We start from the raw sequence: 20,517 nt of genomic DNA, 5'->3' as shown, positions 1-20,517 counted from the left end.
TAACTTATACAGTGCGGCGCGGGAAACTTAAAAGTGCAAATCATGGGACTGAGTTTGTTAGAATAAAAGTCTAAACCACGGGGTAGCGGGGGCCCAAAGTTGAGGCAATTGGGCTTTGTCAATCAAATCGCTGTGGTACGGTACGGTTGGTACGATATTTAAATATGGCTTCAAAATCCTGTCAATGCAGTCAGTGCTGTTGCTAGCTGGGTTAACTAACTAGTTACGGAGCAGTTGGCATTGTTAGTTATAAGTTACGAGCTAAGCCCCCCGCACGCTAATAGCGGGAGGGGAGGAACCTCTAACCTGTTGAGAAATGCTATTTTGATATTTTGACCTCTAACCTGAACCTGTGTAGTTAGTTACATTATTGTAGGCACAGACACAAGCGAGGCGGATTCAATCATCTTCGAGCCTGAGTCTTGCTGGGCAGAATCTAGAGTGATATTTTCGAATGGACAGAGTATCGTATCGTGCCTAAATCCTTGGACCTTTAACTTGTCTTCTACTGCGTAGGGACATGATAAGCCACCCCCTGGGGTCACCTGGAAGCAGAAGTGTTCGGGCAGCTTGTTATTTTGGTCTTGTTGGCCGAGTGGTTAACATACGCACGGCGACAATGCTCACACGATCACCTTGAAATTAACAAGACGAAGCTGCGGAATCTCCGAGAAATGATCATTAACTATATCTACGAACCAACTAGGGCCAAATAAGTTAGCGGAAAGCCAAATATATCAGCGGAAAAACTAAAAGAAAACTACCCTGGGAGCAAATCGACCGTGGATAAACGAGGGACAACTCCAGCTAACCCTGGTTTGTTGAATTAACCTTCTTTGCTCTGCATAACGCATATAATGTTTTGTTACTTGCGCAGCCATCCCCATACAGATGAAGTTACATAAAGTGGCCGTCCCAGATTGATACATGTACATGTCCTCAGGAGTCTTTTACCCAGCATCCTGAACTCGCCTCAGAAAAGTCCCTAAACCTCCGTGGGCCCTTCCCAGTCACTTTTTCAACATCATCATTCATCCGATCCTCCTCCCCATTTTTAATATTTGTCTCTAGAACCGCCAACATCTGCGCATAATCCTGCGGTATCCCAAGAGTTGATTCCATCCTGGCTGCCAATTCAGCTTCAGAAAGCTTAACATGAGCGATCGTCCTACCGAGCACGGAAGACAGGATATCTGCCAAGTCATCGTAGGACAACAGCTCTGGGCCCAGGATGAGATGTTCAGTGTTATGCGGACGGGCATCCGTTAAGGCGCGGAACGCAACTCGTGCAATGTCCTCTGCGGAGACGAATGGGACTCTCCCCTCCCCCGTTGCGGAATAGATCTTGCTCTCCTCCTTGATAGATAGGAGATGTTGGCCTTCTGAGAAGTTTTCTGTTATAATATCATATGCCGGTCAGTTCAGTCGGATATATCTCCAAATATTGGGCATATGATAATTGCATACCCATAAACCAACTCGGGCGCAGAGCTGCCCACTCAATTCCGCCCTCCGCCTCCGCCTCCGCCTCCGCCTCCTTTACTCCATTCTCCTCTAGACCGGCCAAATAATCATGCACCTGCCCCATCGCAAACCCACCCCTTTCAAGCACGCTAGAACTAAGCAACACAAATCTTCTCACCCCCCTCCCCCTTGCGAAATCGATGAACCTTTTCATCAGTGGGACCATGTCCAGAATGGGCGGGCCGACGATGTATACTCCCGTGATGGGGCTGGAACTGTATTGGAATTCGGTCCTGACTGCTGATGCTGATGCTGATGTCGAGACCGCATTAAACGGCTGTGCCCAGGTAGATTCATCGAACCAGTCGAACTTGACATGTTTGTACGGGCTTGATGGGGAGCTGGTGCGGGATGCGACAAGGAAAGGGACCTCTGGGGCGCAGGTGGAGAGGATGGAGGCGAGGCGACGGGTGGTTTTGCCGCGTCCGCCGAGGAGGAGGATTGTCATGTTATATTGATTTTTGGTCTATGATATATATATCTATATATAAATTGTTTTTTGTATGGGTTTTTCAGACCTATGATGTAGGTTCTAGGGGGATGGTGACGCTGTACGCACGAGTAGCTGGTAGACTCCCCGCTTGTTGGTGCTCTTATTCTTTAATTTGCAACGGCTATGACGGGGTCATTGGGCTCAATGGTTCTCGTGCTGCTGCCGGTTAGCCTGATGTTTAAACTTCTCAAAACGACCTGGGCATCTGATAGTATTTATGCTTGCGCGATATGTACATGTACGTCACACCCCTAATTGACCCACGCAGCCCAATTACGATGGCACAATGTATGCAACTCTATCATCAAAGCAACCCACCCTGTCAAACCTCTATTATAGCTCCTAATAGTCCTAACAACACGAGTATTTGTGTAAAAAAAAAAGAGAATTTGTGAGCTTGGATTGCGTTTTTTTTCAAGTCTCGCTAAAATCCGGCGCCAAACCCCCTTAAATCCGAGCTCTTTCAAATCCGAAAAAAAAGGACGATGCCAACATTCCCTGGACTTAAAGAAGTTAAGAACTTAATATCCAACATGCACGGGTTTAACGCGGAGAGATAATCATTCCGGTATTTTAACTACTGTTGATGGTGATTACTTTGAAATTGAAAAGCAGGACGTGGATAGGGTTTCTAAAGGAGATAGCTGCGGCTTGTGAAGTAAACCACAGATATACACGTACATCGTAAATGTCAGGGTCCAGGTCCCAGGTGAGATCTTTGTTCCATATAAAAATCGCCGTAGGTTCCGCCCCTAAATGAACAAACATATCGTAAAGAATTACGTTTTGGAGTCTGCAGAAGGACTATTTCGACATCAGCTACTCTACAGGGAAAAGAAAGAAAGACAAAGCCATGGCCAACTATCCGGCCGTCGACTATCTCCTAGATAGGGCAAATATCCACGATGTCATCACGAAGATGGTAAGTGAACCCACCCGAGAGCCAGCAGAGCGCGGCGGATTATTATGAAAGAGAGAAAAAATAAAGAAAGAGAGAGAGAGACAGAAAGAGAGAGAGAGAGAGAGAGAGAGACAGAGAGAGAGAGAGAGAGAGAGAGAGAGAGAGCAAGCTAGAATGAACACTCGCCATGCTCATATAGGCCAAGGGCTAATAAAATATAAACCCCGAACATGAGAAAAAAAAAACAGAGTTATTACGTCGACACACGTCAATGGGACAAGCTCGCCGACGAAGTGTTCATCCCAACCGATCTCATCATCGACTATTCGAAATGTTTCGGCGTCGAACCGACGCAGACGACGGCGAGGGAGATAGCCACGAATTGGAAACAGCTCATGGATAAGGTGGATGCGGCGCAGCATATTCCAAGGTGCGCGCGTTTTTATATTTTTTTGTTTTGTTTATTTTCAAGAAATGTAAAAGCATGAGTGAGGGCGGGGGGAGGGAGATATGGGCGATATGGGCGATCTAGATATTTATACTCCTTGCTAACGACATTGCACTTGGATGTTGTCATTTTTTGTCTATATCGCAGTGCTATACTCATCACCCTTCCCCAACCAGGAACAGAAACGGTTGAACCCCGAACGGCCTTTGCCACTTGCAACGGTGCCGTGACGCTGGTCAAGAAAGATGCTGATGGTGGACCACTTGTCTCCAACGGGGTGAGTACCTGGGGGCGAATCAGTTTCTATTTAAACTGCCTCTTTTCTATTTTTATTTTCTTCGCTAGCTTTATTTTTGTTTCGGAGCCGCGGCCACTGACATATGCTCTCTTTTTTTTCCCCTCCCATACCAGGGCCGATATGACCTTGAATTGAAGCGGGTATCATCCCGAGATTCAGGGGCAGGGAATCCGTGGCGGATCACGAAGCTTGTAGCGAATTTGGCGTGGGTTGAGGGGAATATGAAATTGTTGCCGTATGGTGAGTTAAGGGAAGAGCAAAAAACGAAATGACTTGGGGGGAAAATATGTGCTAGGTACTTCTGTAGATGCATACATGCAGGTGGACAAACGCGCGCATTTAAACATCGTTGGTGTATCTCGCTCTAACACTTGAGAGCGAGGGTATTGTCCTGAAAGAAATAGAGGTTGTATGGGCCGCACGCTCATATGATGAAGAGGATTTCTCTCTTGCTCGACACAATAGCTAGTATTCAATAAATTGTCTTGGTTTTCAGACACAGACATTCAAGGATATTGGTCCTGGAGCGTCGGAACATGTGTATATAGCTTCGTTGCACTTGTTCTGCTGAAGAACGTGTGACGTAGTGATGTACGCATGCATGGCGCCCGATGCACACAGCATTTATTTAAACTTCTCGGAAAATTAACAGAGCTCGTTTGTCATTTGTCGTTGTACTGCACTGTACCTGCAGACAACCCCTTCTGCAAGATTGAAAAGCAGCATATGTTGAGCACATCCATATGCAAAGACTCAGTCCAAATGTACCCAGATAGTTGCGTGCGGGGAACTGGAGATATATATGTTGGGTACTTTTATCAGGAATTGCAATAATAATTAACCTTTCATTTCTGACAACCACCAACATAAAAGTAACTGCCTAACTTACCCCAAGGCGTGTAGTTTAGTCACCGCCGGCATCATTCAAGAACAACAATCCAGTGATGCTGCGGCGGCTGAGGCAGTTGTTGGAGGTTGGGAGGGATTGTTGATAGAGACCAGGGAAGGGAAGCCAATGACTGAGGAGTATCTATCTGCCATCTTGGGGTTATTGTTATATACTTAATAGTTTATTGATTATTTTCACTTCCAGCAAAAGGGAAATTCTTTTTTCAAGGGTGCGGGCAAGGTCTCACTGAACCTTGCTCTCGAGAAGAAACACAGTGGCTGTCGAGGGGTTGGGAAATGTCATGGCAGTGTGTTCTTTTTTATTTGTTGATATTTCCCGACCCGGCCATGTTGGTGTTTCAACATTCCAAGTCGTCCGTCCCAGTTTCCACTAGCAAGTTACTCTGTACAGAGTACGGAGTACAAGAGTGAAGATCATACTTTGAACGACCATCGCCGCCCACTCGCGGTGGTTATTTGCTGAACTGTGAAGAAAAAGTTGGGAAAAAAAATAAAAGCGGACAAAAAGTGGTCTGACATAGTTAACCCTGTGCTCCACCGCCAGAAAAGACACGGGAATTATTATTTTATTATTTTATTTTATTTTAATTTTATTTTTTGGCGGCCAGACAAGACAAAATCATCAAACAAACAAACAAACAAACAATAAAACAAAACTAACTAAGCTAACTCCATAACAGATAGAAAATAAACACCAAAAATATTTGCTTTAACTTTACTTCCTGAATAATAAATAAAAATAATAAAATAAGAATGCATCCATCCGGCTGGGCCCCTGATTCTCCGATTGTGATTCAGATGTTTGGTTGGTTGGTTGGTTGGTTGGTTTGATTGATTACGCTGTAATTTGGTCAATTCGAGACCGGACAACACGGGCGCTTTGCGACCTTCTGGCTAGTTAACTAAATAACCTCGCCTCAACCTTCGTCGTCGTCTTCATCCTGATCCGGTCTATCCCCAACTTCATCCAAACCCCCTCACCCATCGTCGACTTTGCATTTCAGACTGCATTTTAGAGTTATAAGTCACTGGCCGCTGCACCTGTACTTGTGGTACATCTCCACAGCCGGTATCTCGTAGCTCACTTGCGGGAGGCTTCCGTTCTCTGTTATTTTAGCTCGCGGCGCGATCCATCGTCCGCCCTTTCAAAAAGACCAACCCACCAACCAACATCCAACTGGCCCGGCATTCGCCCAAACCCCATCGAAGAGACTGTCTTTCTTCCGTATATATATATAGAATTATCTCTCCCACCAATAAACCTGTTTCTCCAGATGGTGCCACAGCAGAATCATCTCCAGTGACCTAATGTGGTTGAAGTCGAGGATCAACCAACCACATGCCCCTAAATCTCGCTTTTTGGCGCCTCCCTCTTTACAACAACTTCACCTCGACTCTCCTTAGCCACGCAGATTTTCGTTGACTGATCTATGGTTTAATACAAACCACTTCTACCTTTCCGATTATTATTCAATCCTTTGACATAGACGCTCGTTAACCAGCCATGGCTAGCAATAGCCCATCTGATTCCCCATTGCAGCAGCTGGAAAAACCGCGATCGCGAAATCTGACTCCATCTCCCCGCATCGCCCATTTTCACGGAGAACTCACTCCTGTCTTGTCGCCTCTCGATGCATTTGCCTTGCAGGGACGGCTTTTGGCCAAACAGCTCGATGAGTCGAAAAAAAGCGGAAGGCGCATGAGCCGGTTGCCCCCCGCAAGCGTTGCCAGATCCTTATCCCAACCAAGACCGGGTTACTACCGAGCACATTCCTCCGGCGAGTCGAGTAATACGACACCTGTCAGTCCAGAAGGCAGGAGTCATGGTCGCAATGGAGAAGTGGAGGAGCCTGCAGTGAGGCCAAAGTCGCAGCATCCGATGCTGAGTCGACTACCAGGCCAGAATCTGGCTTCAGATCCGGACAGTGACCACGAACGCAATACCACAGCAGCGGCCCCAGACGTTCCGCCAATCCCAGCCAGCGCTTTTGGGGATCCCCCCCGTGCAGAATCACCCGAGGACGCATCGTGGTTCCACTCAGATGGAGAGACCGAACAAGAACTCCCAACAAAGCCATCCCCAGATCCTTATGATATCCCATCAGCGACCCGGACCCGGGAAGCAGCTGAGAGTTCCGCTGCGAAACGAAATGTTTCGAATAACCTTGCACCTCCAAGTTCCTCTGCTAAACGGTCAGCAGGGAGCCCTGGACTGCCACAGCACGAGAGCTCAGACGACGACTACTTCACCAGTTCAACAGCAGGGTCAACCTACTCAAAACCAAGAAAGCTGTCTTCAAGCAGCGGAATGTCCATGCCTCAGTCTCCCGTGACACATTTTACCCGACCCCATCCCCAATCGCCTTCTTCAGCTTCCGAAAATTCCCCCATACCAAACCCACTTCAACGTCCTTCCTTCAACTTTTCACGGCCATTGAGTAGATCTAGCACTACCATTTCAATGCCATCCCCTTCACTTTCCGGGCATGAACAACTAGATGAATATCAATCCCGGACTATGAACCGGGGGAATCGCCCATCTCCAATTACTGTGCCAAAGTTGTCTGATTCTCCAGCTGACGATGCTCAAACTTCGGCGCCAACCACTTACATCTATGCGAAGTATGCTCTTCCCCGGGGGAGATCTCTTTCACGTAATTCTCTCGTGTTTACTGGCCTTCAAACTCCACATTTCGAGTGGAATGAGCCACTTTTCGAAAGCTCCCCACCCCCAAGCGCGGCTGGGAGAGAGACATTCGAGCAGACTCCTCCGTCACCTTCCGCAACCCATGCTCACCCTCCTGCTACTGAAGCACCGCCGAAGCAGGAATCGCCGTTAAAACCGAAGACACCAACGGAGTCGGAACGAAAGTTGAAAAGTACGGCCTCACTGAAACATGAATACGCTCCACGGAAACCAGGCAAGCTTGTTAAACGGCCTGATCGAACACCTCCAAAAAGACACTCCTTTGATCAAGGAACCCGAAAAACTCTGGCCCTGGCAAAATCTAACTCGAGTAGTAGACTTTCTATCGCCCCCAAATCGGAAGCCCAAGATGACACCCTAACGATATCCACGGACTCCAATGCCACACTTCGACCCCACACTAGCCGTAGTGTCGGACCTCCACCAGCCACTACCCTATCCGCTGAAGATCATGTTGCAAAAGGCATAAAATGTCATGAAAACGGTTCCCTAAACGAGTCCACCTATCACCTTCGAATCGCAGCCATGCAAAATGAGCCAACGGGTATGCTTTTATACGCTCTCGCCTGTCGCCATGGATGGGGCATGCGGCCCAACCAGCGAGAAGGCGTTCAGTGGCTCCGTAAAGCTGCCGATTCTGCCATTCTAGAAGCTAACAGCTCTGAACCACACGGGAGAAATATCCAAGAGGACAAAGCCCGCCAGGCGCAATTTGCACTAAGCATTTATGAGTTGGGCGTTAGCCACCTGAATGGCTGGGGGATAGAGCAAGACAAGGCGCTGGCTCTGCGCTGCTTCGAAATAGCAGGCCACTGGGGAGATGTGGATGCTCTTGCAGAAGCTGGCTTTTGTTATGTGGAGGGTCTGGGCTGCAAAAAGGACCTGAAAAAAGCGGCTAAATACTACCGAATGGCGGAAAGCAAGGGGATGAGCATGGTTGGGAACAGTTGGTACGTTCTGTTGATCCTTCTTCTATTCTCTTTACGCATCTGCCTCTCTTTAGATAAAATCAATAATGGGCTAACATATAGGTTTTTAGGATTTACAAACCCAAATATATGTCAGGCGATGACACGATGCTACCGACGCCGAGCCTCAACTCCGCTGCACCTGGCCAGGACAAGAAGCCGCTACCCACCAAATCACGCACTCGGAGCATTTTCGGGCGCAAGAAATCCACTGCTGCAACTAACGTTCATAACGACTCTTGAAAGATACCCCAAATATCATATTTACTTCTAATTACTCGTTTTCCTTTTCCTTTTCCGCGTGTGACTATTTCCTCCTTGTCTTATTTCCTCCATTTCTTTTCTTTTCTTTTAACCACACTTCTTCCCAATCCCGCCGGTTATCAAATCCGATATATTATATTTTATTACCTCTTTTTATATTTACACTTCGCCTATTTCCTCCTTTTCTCTCCTTTTCCTTTTCATTTCCTTTCTTCTGACCCATGACTTACTGCCTGTTTTTTCTTTTTTCTTTTGTCTATACATATTTTGCTTCTACTGCATATATTTTATATACTAATTATATTCCCTCTCATATTTTGTTTTATACCGCTGCCTACACATTCACACGTATCTGCAGGGGTGCCAACTTTGCGGCCCGGTCCGCGTAGCTAGTCACCTTGGCTTTATTTTTTATTTTATTTTATTTTATTTTTCTTTCTCTTTCCTCGTCTGCCTTCACTGTTATTACCCTTTGAACCGCAAGTGGAAATGAAGCACGCTGAGGGCTGAAAATATAAACTTGCCTTGTATTTTTTTTGACACTCATCTATAAATATATATTCAACTATTTTTATTTGAGTTCATTTTATTTTTGCATACTCATCAGTGATTCTTCACAGACAAACAGAAACTCTATTGAAAGTGTCTGTTTTGATTTTAATTACTTATCTCTTAAGATCATCATCACTGCTTCTCTCTCACTTTTACTATTTTTCTATTTTATATCACATCAATGCCTGTCTCTGTCTCTTATCTCTTTCAAGTATAGATGAAGTTGAAAAGATTTTAGAGAAAGATAATATAAGTCAATGTATAGTATAAATTATTTTCATCTATTTTGTAAGGGGCCTACGCCGAATAGATCGGCATTAAGATATAGGTCTTATATAACAAAAGTGGAAAACGTTAGAGAAGGAAAAAAAGAGAAAGTGCGGGAATCAGCGATCGGAGCGGATATTTATAACGCGTACGAGGTGGAGCTTCGGAGCGGGAGAATAGGAACTCGTGGGTTCCTCAGCTGAGGATCGGCGACCGAGAATCGGAGCTTTCAGGCCGAGGAATCTATGGAGTGTAATGGAATAGTCTATATGATCGGGCGCAGCCCGCCATATTAGCCCTTCCTTTCTGGAAGCGAGTGCAGTTCCCATCAGTCAAGAGCTGCTGTATCGGATAGCGCGGAGCCTGGGGTCCAGGTTGGACGGTCATCCAATGTTCGGAGTTGTATGCAGAAGTCTTCATAAGTCGGGGCTTCGTCAACACTTATGAGGGCTTGTAACAGTTCAAAAGTCAGTGCCTTCTTGAGCATGCTAATCTTCATTCGATCCTCCCAAGATCGGCCGCCTGCTTCTAGAATCTTGGTGTTGAAGTCAGAGATGAATGTTATGAGAGGAGTATTCCTCTGTCGGACACTCTGTAACCAATCTAATGCCTTCTGTTGCATAGCAGGTCGGAACAGGACATCGAGATGTTTGATGATGTTGTCAGGCGTACGTAACGCTGGTTCACATGCCTCCATCCATGGATGGAACTTCTGTTTCGCGCGATCTTTCAATCGACCATTGATATACCAACCTTGATTAGTTAATGAACCGATGGCATCTCCATCTACACTTAGTTTCGCGAGCATTTCCAACCTCCATGATGGGTAGAGAGTGAGGTCAGAAGCATCGAAATATGTGGGAGCATCTAAGTGTTCCTTCAGTGCTTGCATTGTGTTCATATTCAATTCTGTCAGTGTTGGAATTGTCTGTGCAGGGGTTCCTTGTCGAGTTAATCGTTGGATTTCCTTGTATTGGCGTTGTTGGTTCGCGTGGATATCAGCTATCTGTTGCTGTTGTAATTCCAACATTGCTCGGAGCCACTGCGGCACTGTGTCTATGCTCGCGTTCGAGGGTTCACCCATATTATCGGTAGACATAGCTGTATCGTTCGTCAGATGTGTGGTATCTGGATTTGAGGGTTCTTCGGAATCGGAAGTGTAATCGTATGAATATCTCATACGTCTAAGGTGTCAGGACTCTCGGGTCTTTCACTGACGTTCTCTTGTGAGATCTTGTTGCGGGGCCAGGGCGACTGGCGAGCAAGCTTCTATCTATCTAGCAGGGACTCGGTGTCCGCTTAGCTGGTCGTTCGTTTCTTTACTATTACGCGTTGTTACGCGTTCGGATATCTTTTTCGATGGGTAATCGTTCCTAATGAGGAGACGATGAACGTTTTCCAAGTGTAAGGGGCCTACGCCGAATAGATCAGCATTAAGATATAGGTCTTATATAACAAAAGTGGAAAACGTTAGAGAAGGAAAAAAAGAGAAAGTGCGGGAATCAGTGATCAGAGCGGATATTTATAACGCGTACGAGGTGGAGCTTCGGAGCGGGGGAATAGGAACTCGTGGGTTCCTCAGCCGAGGATCGGCGACCGAGAATCAGAGCTTTCGGGCCGAGGAATCTATGGAGTGTAATCGGGCGCAGCCCGCCACATATTTGATCAGTATATTTAATTAAAGTTTTAAGAAAAAAATCAGAGATTGTGAAAATTAAATATCAATTTAAAATAATAGAATAATCATATTTATCACAACTTATTTTTTTAGTCTTTCTTTACTTTTATCTTGATTTTCATTTTCTAAACTTTGAATATAACTTGTAAATCAGTAGTATACTCACCTCTACTTCTCTTTATAAAAGAGATATATATATATGTAAGTCAGAGAATTATATCGATATCTCTTATCTTGTTAGATTTGTATCTGTCAGAGAAAATAGATGTGTGAGAAGTACCTTAAAAACTCATCGCGCGCCCCTCGCAATGACTACACACTTTCTCCTTCCTTCTTCATTTCTCTTTCTCTCTTGCCCTTGCCCTGGCCTCTGCCTCTGACGCTCGTGCTCACGTGCACTGCTCCCTTCTCTACCTTCTCTATCTAGGTATTCCCCCCCTTGCCAGGGATGATGCTGTGCTGTCTTATCCAGCCCTCACCTGTCTTTGATCCTGCACAGTGTCAATGTCAGATCTGTTGTACCATCCCACCAGAGTGGAGGACCCTTCTGTGTGGACACTGGTATGGTATTGCCCAGAATGCCTTCCCCTCATTGATTGCAACCTGCGGAATGTGTTGTCAGGTTATCACCAGTGTTGTCAAGAGCTACTAGGTAGAAATTTTTATGGCCAACCTCACATCTAATATTGAAATCATGAGTGGTTGGAAAGAGGCGGAGGAGTTGAAGGTGTAGAATAGTTGAAGGTTGTATTGATAGATCTATCTACAGGAACATAATATAGTGGTGGGTCACGTGATCTAGTGGGATCACTAACCGCAACGGCCGTCACCCCCCCTTGAGATAACAAGAATCACATACAAAAACACCCAAACCACCAAGATAGTCTGTCAAAACCAAATACAAATGTAAAATTAAACATTCCCAACTTTTACACCTGTAAGACCTAGCAAAACCATGAATCATGCAAATGTTACATTGTCTAGAGGTTTAGTGAGTTTATCTGTCATTATCTGAGTGATAAGAATGTATTCTAAATCAATAACTCTCTGATTTAACTGTCAACATGAAAAATGAAAACATGTATCAATATACTTACTTCAGGCTGTAATGACTGTCATCTTTGTGAGATCTATAACACTCTTATTATCAGTGAGAATCTGTATTGAAGATATAGTAATAAAGTCAAGCTTAATCATGAGATTCTGAATTCATATTATCTCACAGACTGCCTTACTAAGAGTCATATATTCAGTCTCATTGAAACTTAGAGATATATAAGATTGCTTCACTGAATATTATAAAATCAGGTCATCTGTGAGCTTAAAAATGTAGCTGAATGTTGATTTTCTATCATTATTCAAGAGACTGACTCAATCAGAATCTGAGTAGCTGAAGAGTAGATAGAAATTATTAGAGAAATCAGAGATAATGAAAGAATTGATAGAAACAGACTTCTTATATAAGCTGTATTCATAGAAAATACTCAGATTCATAATCTCTTTTAAATAATATATAACATGTAATAGAGCCTTTCAACATTGAGATGTTGAATCAACATTTTATTAAGTGAGTAGTAAGACAGTATGAGTAATATCAGAACATATTTTAACTGCAAGATATTGTAAGTAACTTATATTATATTAATATCACTGAATTGTGAAATCAGTCTCTTTCTCAGATATAGAGAAATTATTAATACAGAATTCATTCTTCATTGATGTTCTGATAACAGCTGTATTATCAAGATAGAAATCTTTAACAAGATATTTAATATATTAATAATATATTAAATCAATTCTCTTATCTGAACAATTAATCTTCATACTTAAATACTTAATTAACTGATATAGATTCTTGACTTTTAATTTCTCACTGAGTATACTTACTAGTTAATCAGCATTCTCAGAAGCTTCAGATATAATATTGAGATTGTCAATATAGATTGTTATATAGAGATAATATCTGAATGTATAATATCAGAGTGCTGAATTATAAGTGCTGACTGTAAATCTGAGATCACTTAACAGAGCTATTAAGTAATTATATCAGATCTTCACTGCAGAGTTCAGGTTATATAGACTACTCTCAACTGTGCAGATAAGTGTTTTCAGTGAATCTGTCTCAAATCTGATGAATTATCTTATATAGATCTTCTTAGTAAGATGCTTATGAAAATATGTTATTACTATATTCACTTAACAGAGTGTTTAACTGCATAGTACTGCTATTGTAAAAAGAATACAATTAACAGTATCAGTGATGACAGAAGTGTAGATCTCTTCTCTAGAATTCTTCTGAAGTCAGTTATTATAAATCACTCAATGCAATTTTCTAAGAATATTATTAGAATCAGTATTCAGGTTCACAGGCCTATCTTTCTCAAGAAACACTTAATAGCTCAGAGTAATCAGTTCATCTCTCAGAATATCAGATCTAGAAATCAAACTTCATGTATTATATCTCTTCAGATCAGTAATCTTATGTTGTATAAACTTCTTTCAATAATCTTCTACTCTCTCTGACTGAGATGTGGCATTCTTGTAGAACTTCAAAAGATTGCCTGTAATGAGACTTAAAGTGTAAGTAGTCAGTGATTTCACAGGTCACAATTATGTAGAATTCAGATTATCAATGTCAGAGATGTCTTCATCATTAATCAGATGAATATCAGGTTTCAGTACACTGATATTATTAGTGAGTGTCACAGATGTGACAATCAGTTCAATAACATAATTAATGAGTTTCACAGATATAATAACTGATTTTTTAGTAATCAGAAATCTTATATCACTACTGACAATAATCTTGTCAGATTCAGAATGTCATAGGCGGTATATCAATGTGCCACTGAATTCAATGATATGATAGAAATCAGTATGTGAAGAGAGCTTATCTGCAGGCTGCTGAGATTCATGCAAGTGAATAAAAATCTCTGTACTTAATTAGTGAAAATGCCTTACATTCAGCGGGGTATTTATAAGTACATATTAAGAAATCTTATATGAACTTGAAATCACAGAAGTCTCTGCAGTAGAGAACTAAAATTTCAAGTTATAAAGAACTGTAGATGTGAGAGTATTATTAATTATTATAATCACTGTCTCTAGAACATCTGTTCAGAACTTCTTAGAAAGATTACTCTTCAAAAGAGCAGCTCTAATCTGTCTCATAATAGTACAGATCTTACATTCAGAAACATTATTCTGATGTAATAAATATGATATCATTGATTTTCATTTGATATCATATGAATTCATAACTGTGTGCATACATATGAATCAGAAAACATCATTAATATCAGTCTGTAGAAAAGCAGAGACTGTATACTCAAGATTATTCATGAATCTGAGCCACAACTCAAAGTATTGAACAGTCTTATTCTTGAACTTTAAAAAATACACTCAATGATAGCAGGTTGTATCATAGATAATAAGTATTCAGTATTTCATTCTCTGATGAGACTCTAAGAAGTAATCAGAGAGATCTTTCAATGTACATTCATCATCTGTAAGATTAATATAAATCTTCTCAATGAGTCAAATAGATCTAGGCATCAGTGTTTTTAAATAATCTCATATTATATCAGTCTTGACACATTTCTTGCAAAAGAACTTAGTCTTAGAATCTTTAATTGTGACTTCAGTATGAGAATTCTTGATCATAGTAATTATAGCATCAGTGTAAATGTGATCAAGATTATAATATCAATTTAAAAGAGTCTTTGATATCTTTGATGTCTGTGTTTTCATGTTCACAGAATTGATATTATTAACAGTAGTAGCAGCAGTTACAGAAAGATTAACTTTTCAATTAAAATCATACTCATGAGACATCATTGCAATGTACTTGACTGCTCTATTCAGATGATTGAGATTCTTATTGAACTCTCACTCATTAACCTTATATATGTTGTTCTGAGTGATTTAAACTGTATGAAAAATAACACTGTTCAGAGCTCTGCAAATGAAAAATAAGAGAATAGTGAAAGACAATGTAAATTGAAATCTCTGATCTTCAAGCTTTGCAAATGAGAGCAGGTTAACTGTAATATTAAAAATATAGTGAACATTCTGCAAGTTAACATTATCACTCTCAATCTTTAAGATGACAGTTTCAATCTTCTTAATAAACTCAGTTTCTTCAGTTGCAGAATTGACAGAGATATTATCATTAAAAGATTTGATATTTGAAAAAGAATGAAACTCATCTGTCATATTCAGGCTTACATATGTGTTTAAATATCAAGATCTAGAGGATGATTTTTCAGTGACTGTGAAAGAGAAATAGAACTCAATCTTTGTAATTACTGCATTTACTGCTGATTGAGAACTTATCAAGTCATTCTTCTTCTCTTTCTTCTTATCATTCTTCTTATCATCCTTCTTTTTCTTTTTATCAGAGTGTAAGATGAAACATCTGTCAACAGTATATTCATATCTTCTACAGTGAGTGCACTTTCATACAGATGCACTTTTGTCCTCATCTTTATTCTTATCTTTATTCTTTTTCACAGTTTCAGAATTGATCTGAGACTGCTTTTTTCACTCAGTGATGATCTTCTTGAATGTCTGATTGATCAGTTACTTTATTAAATCATTGATATCAATGTTAACAATGAGTCTCTGATCAGTGAAGAAAAACTCATTTAAACATATCTTAACAAATGATCTTTGATAATCTTGTAGATTATTGAGGAAAAGATTATGATATACATTCTCAGTGCTCTGACAGAGCTCTTTATGACAGATAATAAGATAGTGAAAATGTCTCTGAAAAGTAAGATAATCATTCTTCTTGACTTGTAATTTTATCAATTTCTTGAAGATATTAACTCATTCTTCTGTCAGTGATATTATATATTCAATATTAATCTTATCTCACAGAGCTGTAGTATTGTCAGCTTTCAAGATTTTAATAGTAGTTCAAACATTTTTAACAAGACTTGATAGTATACATCTATATAGAGACTTGAAACAGATTCTTCACTTCTCAGAGTTGATATGATATATAAAAGAGAATTCTCATTGAGTTCTTAATAGAATATCAGTTTTATTAATAACTTTCATATCAGTCAACATACTAACACATCAGACTTTATAATTAGAGTTATCAAATGTGATCACTGATTTAATATCTAGTGTATATTTAACTTTCTTCTGATATTTCTGCAACTCATCTCTCATAGTGTCTCTTTATACAGATATAGTGAGATATTAAGTTGTTTCAGTCACAGTTATCTGATTTTATAGTATTATCTGTATAAGATTCATAAGATTGCCTGTAATACAATAGATAGATTAATTCAGATCATTATTAAAAGTCAGCATTCTGAAAGTGAGAGATAATAAAGAATTCAAAGAATTGAAATGAACAGATTCTACAGATAAATATTGACTCTGCTTTTCTTTATTCTGAAGTTTCTCTATTATCTTATTATTAAATTTCATACTCTGATGAAAACTAATCTCAGTCTCATCTTACAAGTCAGAAGCCTTCTTATAATAAGTGATTATTCTATTAATAAGTTATCTAATAAAGTGTGTGATTCTGAGTCTTGAGCTGAACTCTGAAGTAATAGATGTATCACTTATATTAAGATGACTCTGCTTCTTCTAGATGTGTAAAAAAAAAAAAAGAGATAAAAAGTAATATTCTTCACAATAAAGAACACACTTTCTTAAAAAAAATAAAGTATATGAATCTGCTGATCAGCAGATTCAGAGAAAATGAAATATCTCTAATAAAGAGTAAGAGTCTTTTCAAAAAAGATGAACTATCTGTGTCAAAAATGTTGATACAACATTTTAAAAAGAAAAACATGCTATCTGGGCTATAACCTGTAGAATAGTTGAAGGTTGTATTGATAGATCTATCTACAGGAACATAATATAGTGGTGGGTCACGTGATCTAGTGGGATCGCTAACCGCAACGGCCGTAAGGGCCAACAGGAGGTTCTACTTGTTGATTGCTGAGTCAACGCCAAGCCAAGCAAGCCTCACTGGGTTCTTTGATGCTTCCATCTTGGCCTGCCCTTTTTTCTTTTCAGCTCACATGCCCTTTCGGCCTGCAACCCCTTTTCAGCTCGAACTTCTTCTTGGGTCACACTCCTTTCAACACATACATTTATAGATGTATTTAGGAACTCCGCCAGGGCTGGGGCACCAATACCTCCTTGAAATCACATGCATTTGTAAATGACTTTACTACTTCTACCCATCCATTTGTTGGAACAGTTTCTATGAGCGGATGAGCCAGGATCAGGATTCAAAAATGAATGATCAGAGGTGTGGCTTCAACTGAGTCTTCTTATACTTTACATCTTCATTCACCTGCTTGCAGTAGTGTCAACCCTGCGATCGCGGTAAAGAAGATGAAGATGCATCAGGTACTATAGGTGTAAGCTTCTTTCACAGCTTCAAGTTGTGTAGAGTTGGTGATGTTTCTGATGATCTCCACATTTGCAGCAGTGTTCCCTCTGTTGAGGCTGTTCTGCAGAGATCCACTGAGGCCAGCCGCTGCCAGTGCGGAAGCTCTAGTGTTGATGCTGTTCTGGAATATGGAGCCCCCAATAACAACAGCTAGTAAAGATGCTAAGCTGCAAAGAAATGACAAAGTGGATGTAGCTGACGCGACATCTGATTTATGTACTGAGTTTTGCACAGCCAGCATGGGCGTCTGGAAAAGAAGGGCCATGCCTACTGCTGCAATGATTTGGAACCCGATGATTTGACCGAGAGGCGTATGGGTCCAGAAGTGAATGTAGAGACCAGTACCCAACGTCATGAGCACACAACCCATCTGGAGGAGAATCAAATATTTGCCGGTCCGATGGATGATGAGTCCGCCGACAAAGTCAGCTGCTGCTGCCGCCAAGACATAAGGAAGAAGTAGGACACCACTGCGAAGCGGTGACGCTTCTTGGACGCTCTGAAAATACAGAGGCAAGTAGAATTCGGTGCCGGTTGCTACCATGCTATGTCCAAAGGCCACGATGATGACAGAAATGTTAGACACTCGCTGAAAGGCGCTCAACGGCATGAGCGGGTATCTGGCAAGACGCAACTCACTATACAGAAACAGTGCAATTGAGGCCGAACCAAACACCAGGAGACATATAACAGTTGAGCCGCTCCACGGGAATGTTGCTCCGCCGAGATTGAGGCCGAGCAAAATCATGATGACCACGGCGAGAATCGAGAAAGATCCCCACTAGTCCACCACAGCCAAGACCCTTCCGTAGCGGAGTTCGTGGGTTGTGAAGGTCCAGAAACAAGAAGAATAACAGTTCTGCAAGTCCGCAAACAGGGAGATTGATCCAAAAGCACCAGCGCCAAGTCACATACTCGGCAAAGGCACCTCCAATCAGCGGGCCGGCACCGCCAGCAATGGCCTAGACAGCGCCCATGATGCCAAAGTAAAAGGACCTATCGCGCAAGCTGAACATATCAGCAATTGCCACAGCAACATGCTGCATGAGCCCTCCAGATCCAACTCCCAGCAGCGCCCGTGCAGCGATGAGCATAGGCATGTCGATGCTCAGGACAGCTATAAGGCTCGCCACAGCAAACACAAACACTGCGACGAGGATGAGGGGTTTTCGGCCCCAGATGTCGCTACATTTGACCCATATGGTTCCTCACGACGCTCGCGAGCAAGTAGGCGCCGCCTATCCATGTGTAGCCCGCTGCGGAGTGCAGGTCGTGGGTGATGGTGGGTATTGCGGTCGCAACGACTGTCTGGTCTAGTGCGGTGATGAACATGACCCATATATAACGCGATGGTAATCATGAGGGTTCGGAGTTTAGAACGCGATGGGGTCTCTTCTTCGACGGTGGCTGGCACTGCAGTACCGACTGCCTCGCCATCTTCGGTGCCCTGCTGGACATTTTTTGTCGTTTTCTGCCAATGTCTGACGCGGCGTGGTTGCTAGAATGTCATTGTCCTAAATAGCATGTAAAGTGTAGGTTGAACGAGGCTGGCCTTCTCGCGGCCCTCAATGTACTCCGTACAGATCCGGTCATGTTTCTTTTTAGCGCTGCTTTACGAAGCTGCGGGGAAAAGGGGGATGCATGCCAAGGTTATGCAGGGGTTAGGGTTGTGTCAACAGTAATTTCAGGTTATTAACCGTGTCATGCTTACTCACTCTCTCTAGTGAGTGCGCCACAGTGTATGGAAAACCACACTGTACAGAAAATATTATCAATATCTTCATTCTTCATCTTCAAATAATCATCATTAATTATAATCATGTCTAAATCTTCTAATTACACTGAGAAGCAGTTGTAAAGAGCTGTTGATAGACTGGCCGCTGAGATCATGAATTTCATATTTGATCCTATTTGATCTGATCTCATACATTTCTTGATGTGAATCCTGCTGAGACTAGTCATTAAAAAAACATGCAAAGTGACTACTACTATATATCAAATCTCAAAATGAAATCATGACTTGAAAAAAATGAGAAAGTGATTTCATTTAATCTTATTTAGTCTCATTCTTAGTATAAAGTTACTATTTTTAGACATTTTAAGGTTTTTTTTAGACTATTTTTAATTTTTTAACAAGTAATGCTTTTTGATAATACTTAAATGAGATTTAAAGTCATTTAAAGCAATAAAAATAATTTAAATTGAGAAGTGAAAATCATGATCTTATTTGAAAAATGTAATAAAAGTAGATAGTAGACTGACTACTGAAACTATAAATTTCATATTTGATTTCATTTAATCTGATCTCATACATTTCTTGATATGAATCTCACTGAGACTGACTATTAAAAAAACATGTAAAGTGACTATATATCAGATCTTAAAATGAAATCATGACTTGAAAAAAATAAGAAAGTGATTTTATTTAGTCTCATTTAGTTTCATTCTTAGTATAAAGTTACTATTTTTAGACATTTTAAGGTTTTTTTTAGACTATTTTTAATTTTTTAAAAAGTAATACTTTTTAATAATACTTAAATGAGATGTAAAGTCATTTAAAGCAATAAAAATAATTTAAATTAAGAAGTGAAAATCATGATCTCATTTGAAAAATGTGATAAGAGTAGACAGTAAGTCTTACTAAGACAGTATGAAACTACTATCTAATGTTAAAACTGTGTAATGAAATCAGTTAAATTGATAATAAAACTATTAAAAAATCTGATTCTGATCTCAGACACAGTTACATAGTCAGTCTAGTAGATAGTAAGTCTTACTGAAACAGTATAAGACTACTATTTAATATTAAAACTGTGTAATGAGATCAGTTGAATTAATAATAAAACTATCAAAAATTCTAGTTCTGATCTCAGACACAGTTACACAGTCAGTTCAGCTGTTAATATATAAAAAGCACTTTAAAATTAAAAATCATATCTCTGTTGTAAGAATTCAAAGGCTTATATATAATCTTATATAAGAGAATCAATGAGAAGAAATCAAGAACTATAAGAATTTTACTGAATAGAGTATTGAATAACAGTTAGAAAGAGATAATTAAGATATAAATTCATCAGT

The 20,517-nt window shown here is 40.9% G+C and overlaps 5 protein-coding genes across 6 annotated transcripts; 2 read left to right on the top strand and 3 right to left on the bottom strand.

The window, feature by feature from the left end:
- The first annotated feature begins 191 nt into the window (after positions 1 to 191).
- Positions 192 to 4,486, top strand: BDCG_01568 (uncharacterized protein). The gene is made up of 4 exons (XM_045417085.1): positions 192 to 2,939; positions 3,167 to 3,348; positions 3,514 to 3,643; positions 3,778 to 4,486. Exons 1-4 carry the CDS (start codon positions 2,871 to 2,873, stop codon positions 3,934 to 3,936), a joined length of 540 nt encoding a protein of 179 aa, XP_045273996.1. The 5' UTR covers positions 192 to 2,870; the 3' UTR covers positions 3,937 to 4,486.
- On the bottom strand, positions 659 to 2,182 carry BDCG_01569. 2 transcript variants are annotated; one of them, XM_045417087.1, is made up of 3 exons: positions 2,084 to 2,182; positions 1,468 to 1,990; positions 659 to 1,394 (listed from the first exon to the last, which is right to left on the bottom strand). In XM_045417087.1, exons 2-3 carry the CDS (start codon positions 1,970 to 1,972, stop codon positions 940 to 942), a joined length of 960 nt encoding a protein of 319 aa, XP_045279649.1. In that variant the 5' UTR covers positions 1,973 to 1,990; positions 2,084 to 2,182; the 3' UTR covers positions 659 to 939. The 2 variants fall into 2 exon arrangements, with proteins under 2 accessions (XP_045279649.1, XP_045279648.1); XM_045417086.1 differs by having other exon boundaries at positions 1,468 to 2,182.
- A 784-nt stretch (positions 4,487 to 5,270) lies between the features above and the next one.
- On the top strand, positions 5,271 to 9,324 carry BDCG_01567 (cell cycle inhibitor Nif1). Its single transcript, XM_045417084.1, has 2 exons — positions 5,271 to 8,230; positions 8,320 to 9,324. Exons 1-2 carry the CDS (start codon positions 6,078 to 6,080, stop codon positions 8,489 to 8,491), a joined length of 2,325 nt encoding a protein of 774 aa, XP_045273995.1. The 5' UTR covers positions 5,271 to 6,077; the 3' UTR covers positions 8,492 to 9,324.
- Positions 8,962 to 10,970, bottom strand: BDCG_01566 (uncharacterized protein). The gene has a single exon (XM_045417083.1). It carries the CDS (start codon positions 10,509 to 10,511, stop codon positions 9,660 to 9,662), a length of 852 nt encoding a protein of 283 aa, XP_045273994.1. The 5' UTR covers positions 10,512 to 10,970; the 3' UTR covers positions 8,962 to 9,659.
- A 6,422-nt stretch (positions 10,971 to 17,392) lies between these two features.
- On the bottom strand, positions 17,393 to 19,032 carry BDCG_01565 (MFS transporter; the record flags this gene model as incomplete). The annotated part of the gene is made up of 4 exons (XM_045417082.1): positions 17,393 to 18,220; positions 18,408 to 18,556; positions 18,652 to 18,937; positions 19,021 to 19,032. 4 exons carry the CDS (start codon positions 19,030 to 19,032, stop codon positions 17,393 to 17,395), a joined length of 1,275 nt encoding a protein of 424 aa, XP_045273993.1.
- Positions 19,033 to 20,517: the final 1,485 nt, after the last annotated feature.

This window comes from Blastomyces dermatitidis, assembly GCF_000003525.1.
Source record: "Blastomyces dermatitidis ER-3 genomic scaffold supercont1.2, whole genome shotgun sequence".
NCBI lineage: Eukaryota > Fungi > Ascomycota > Eurotiomycetes > Onygenales > Ajellomycetaceae > Blastomyces > Blastomyces dermatitidis.
The sequence above is the reverse complement of the archived record's forward strand: the minus strand, read 5'-3'. Positions and strand labels throughout refer to the sequence as shown.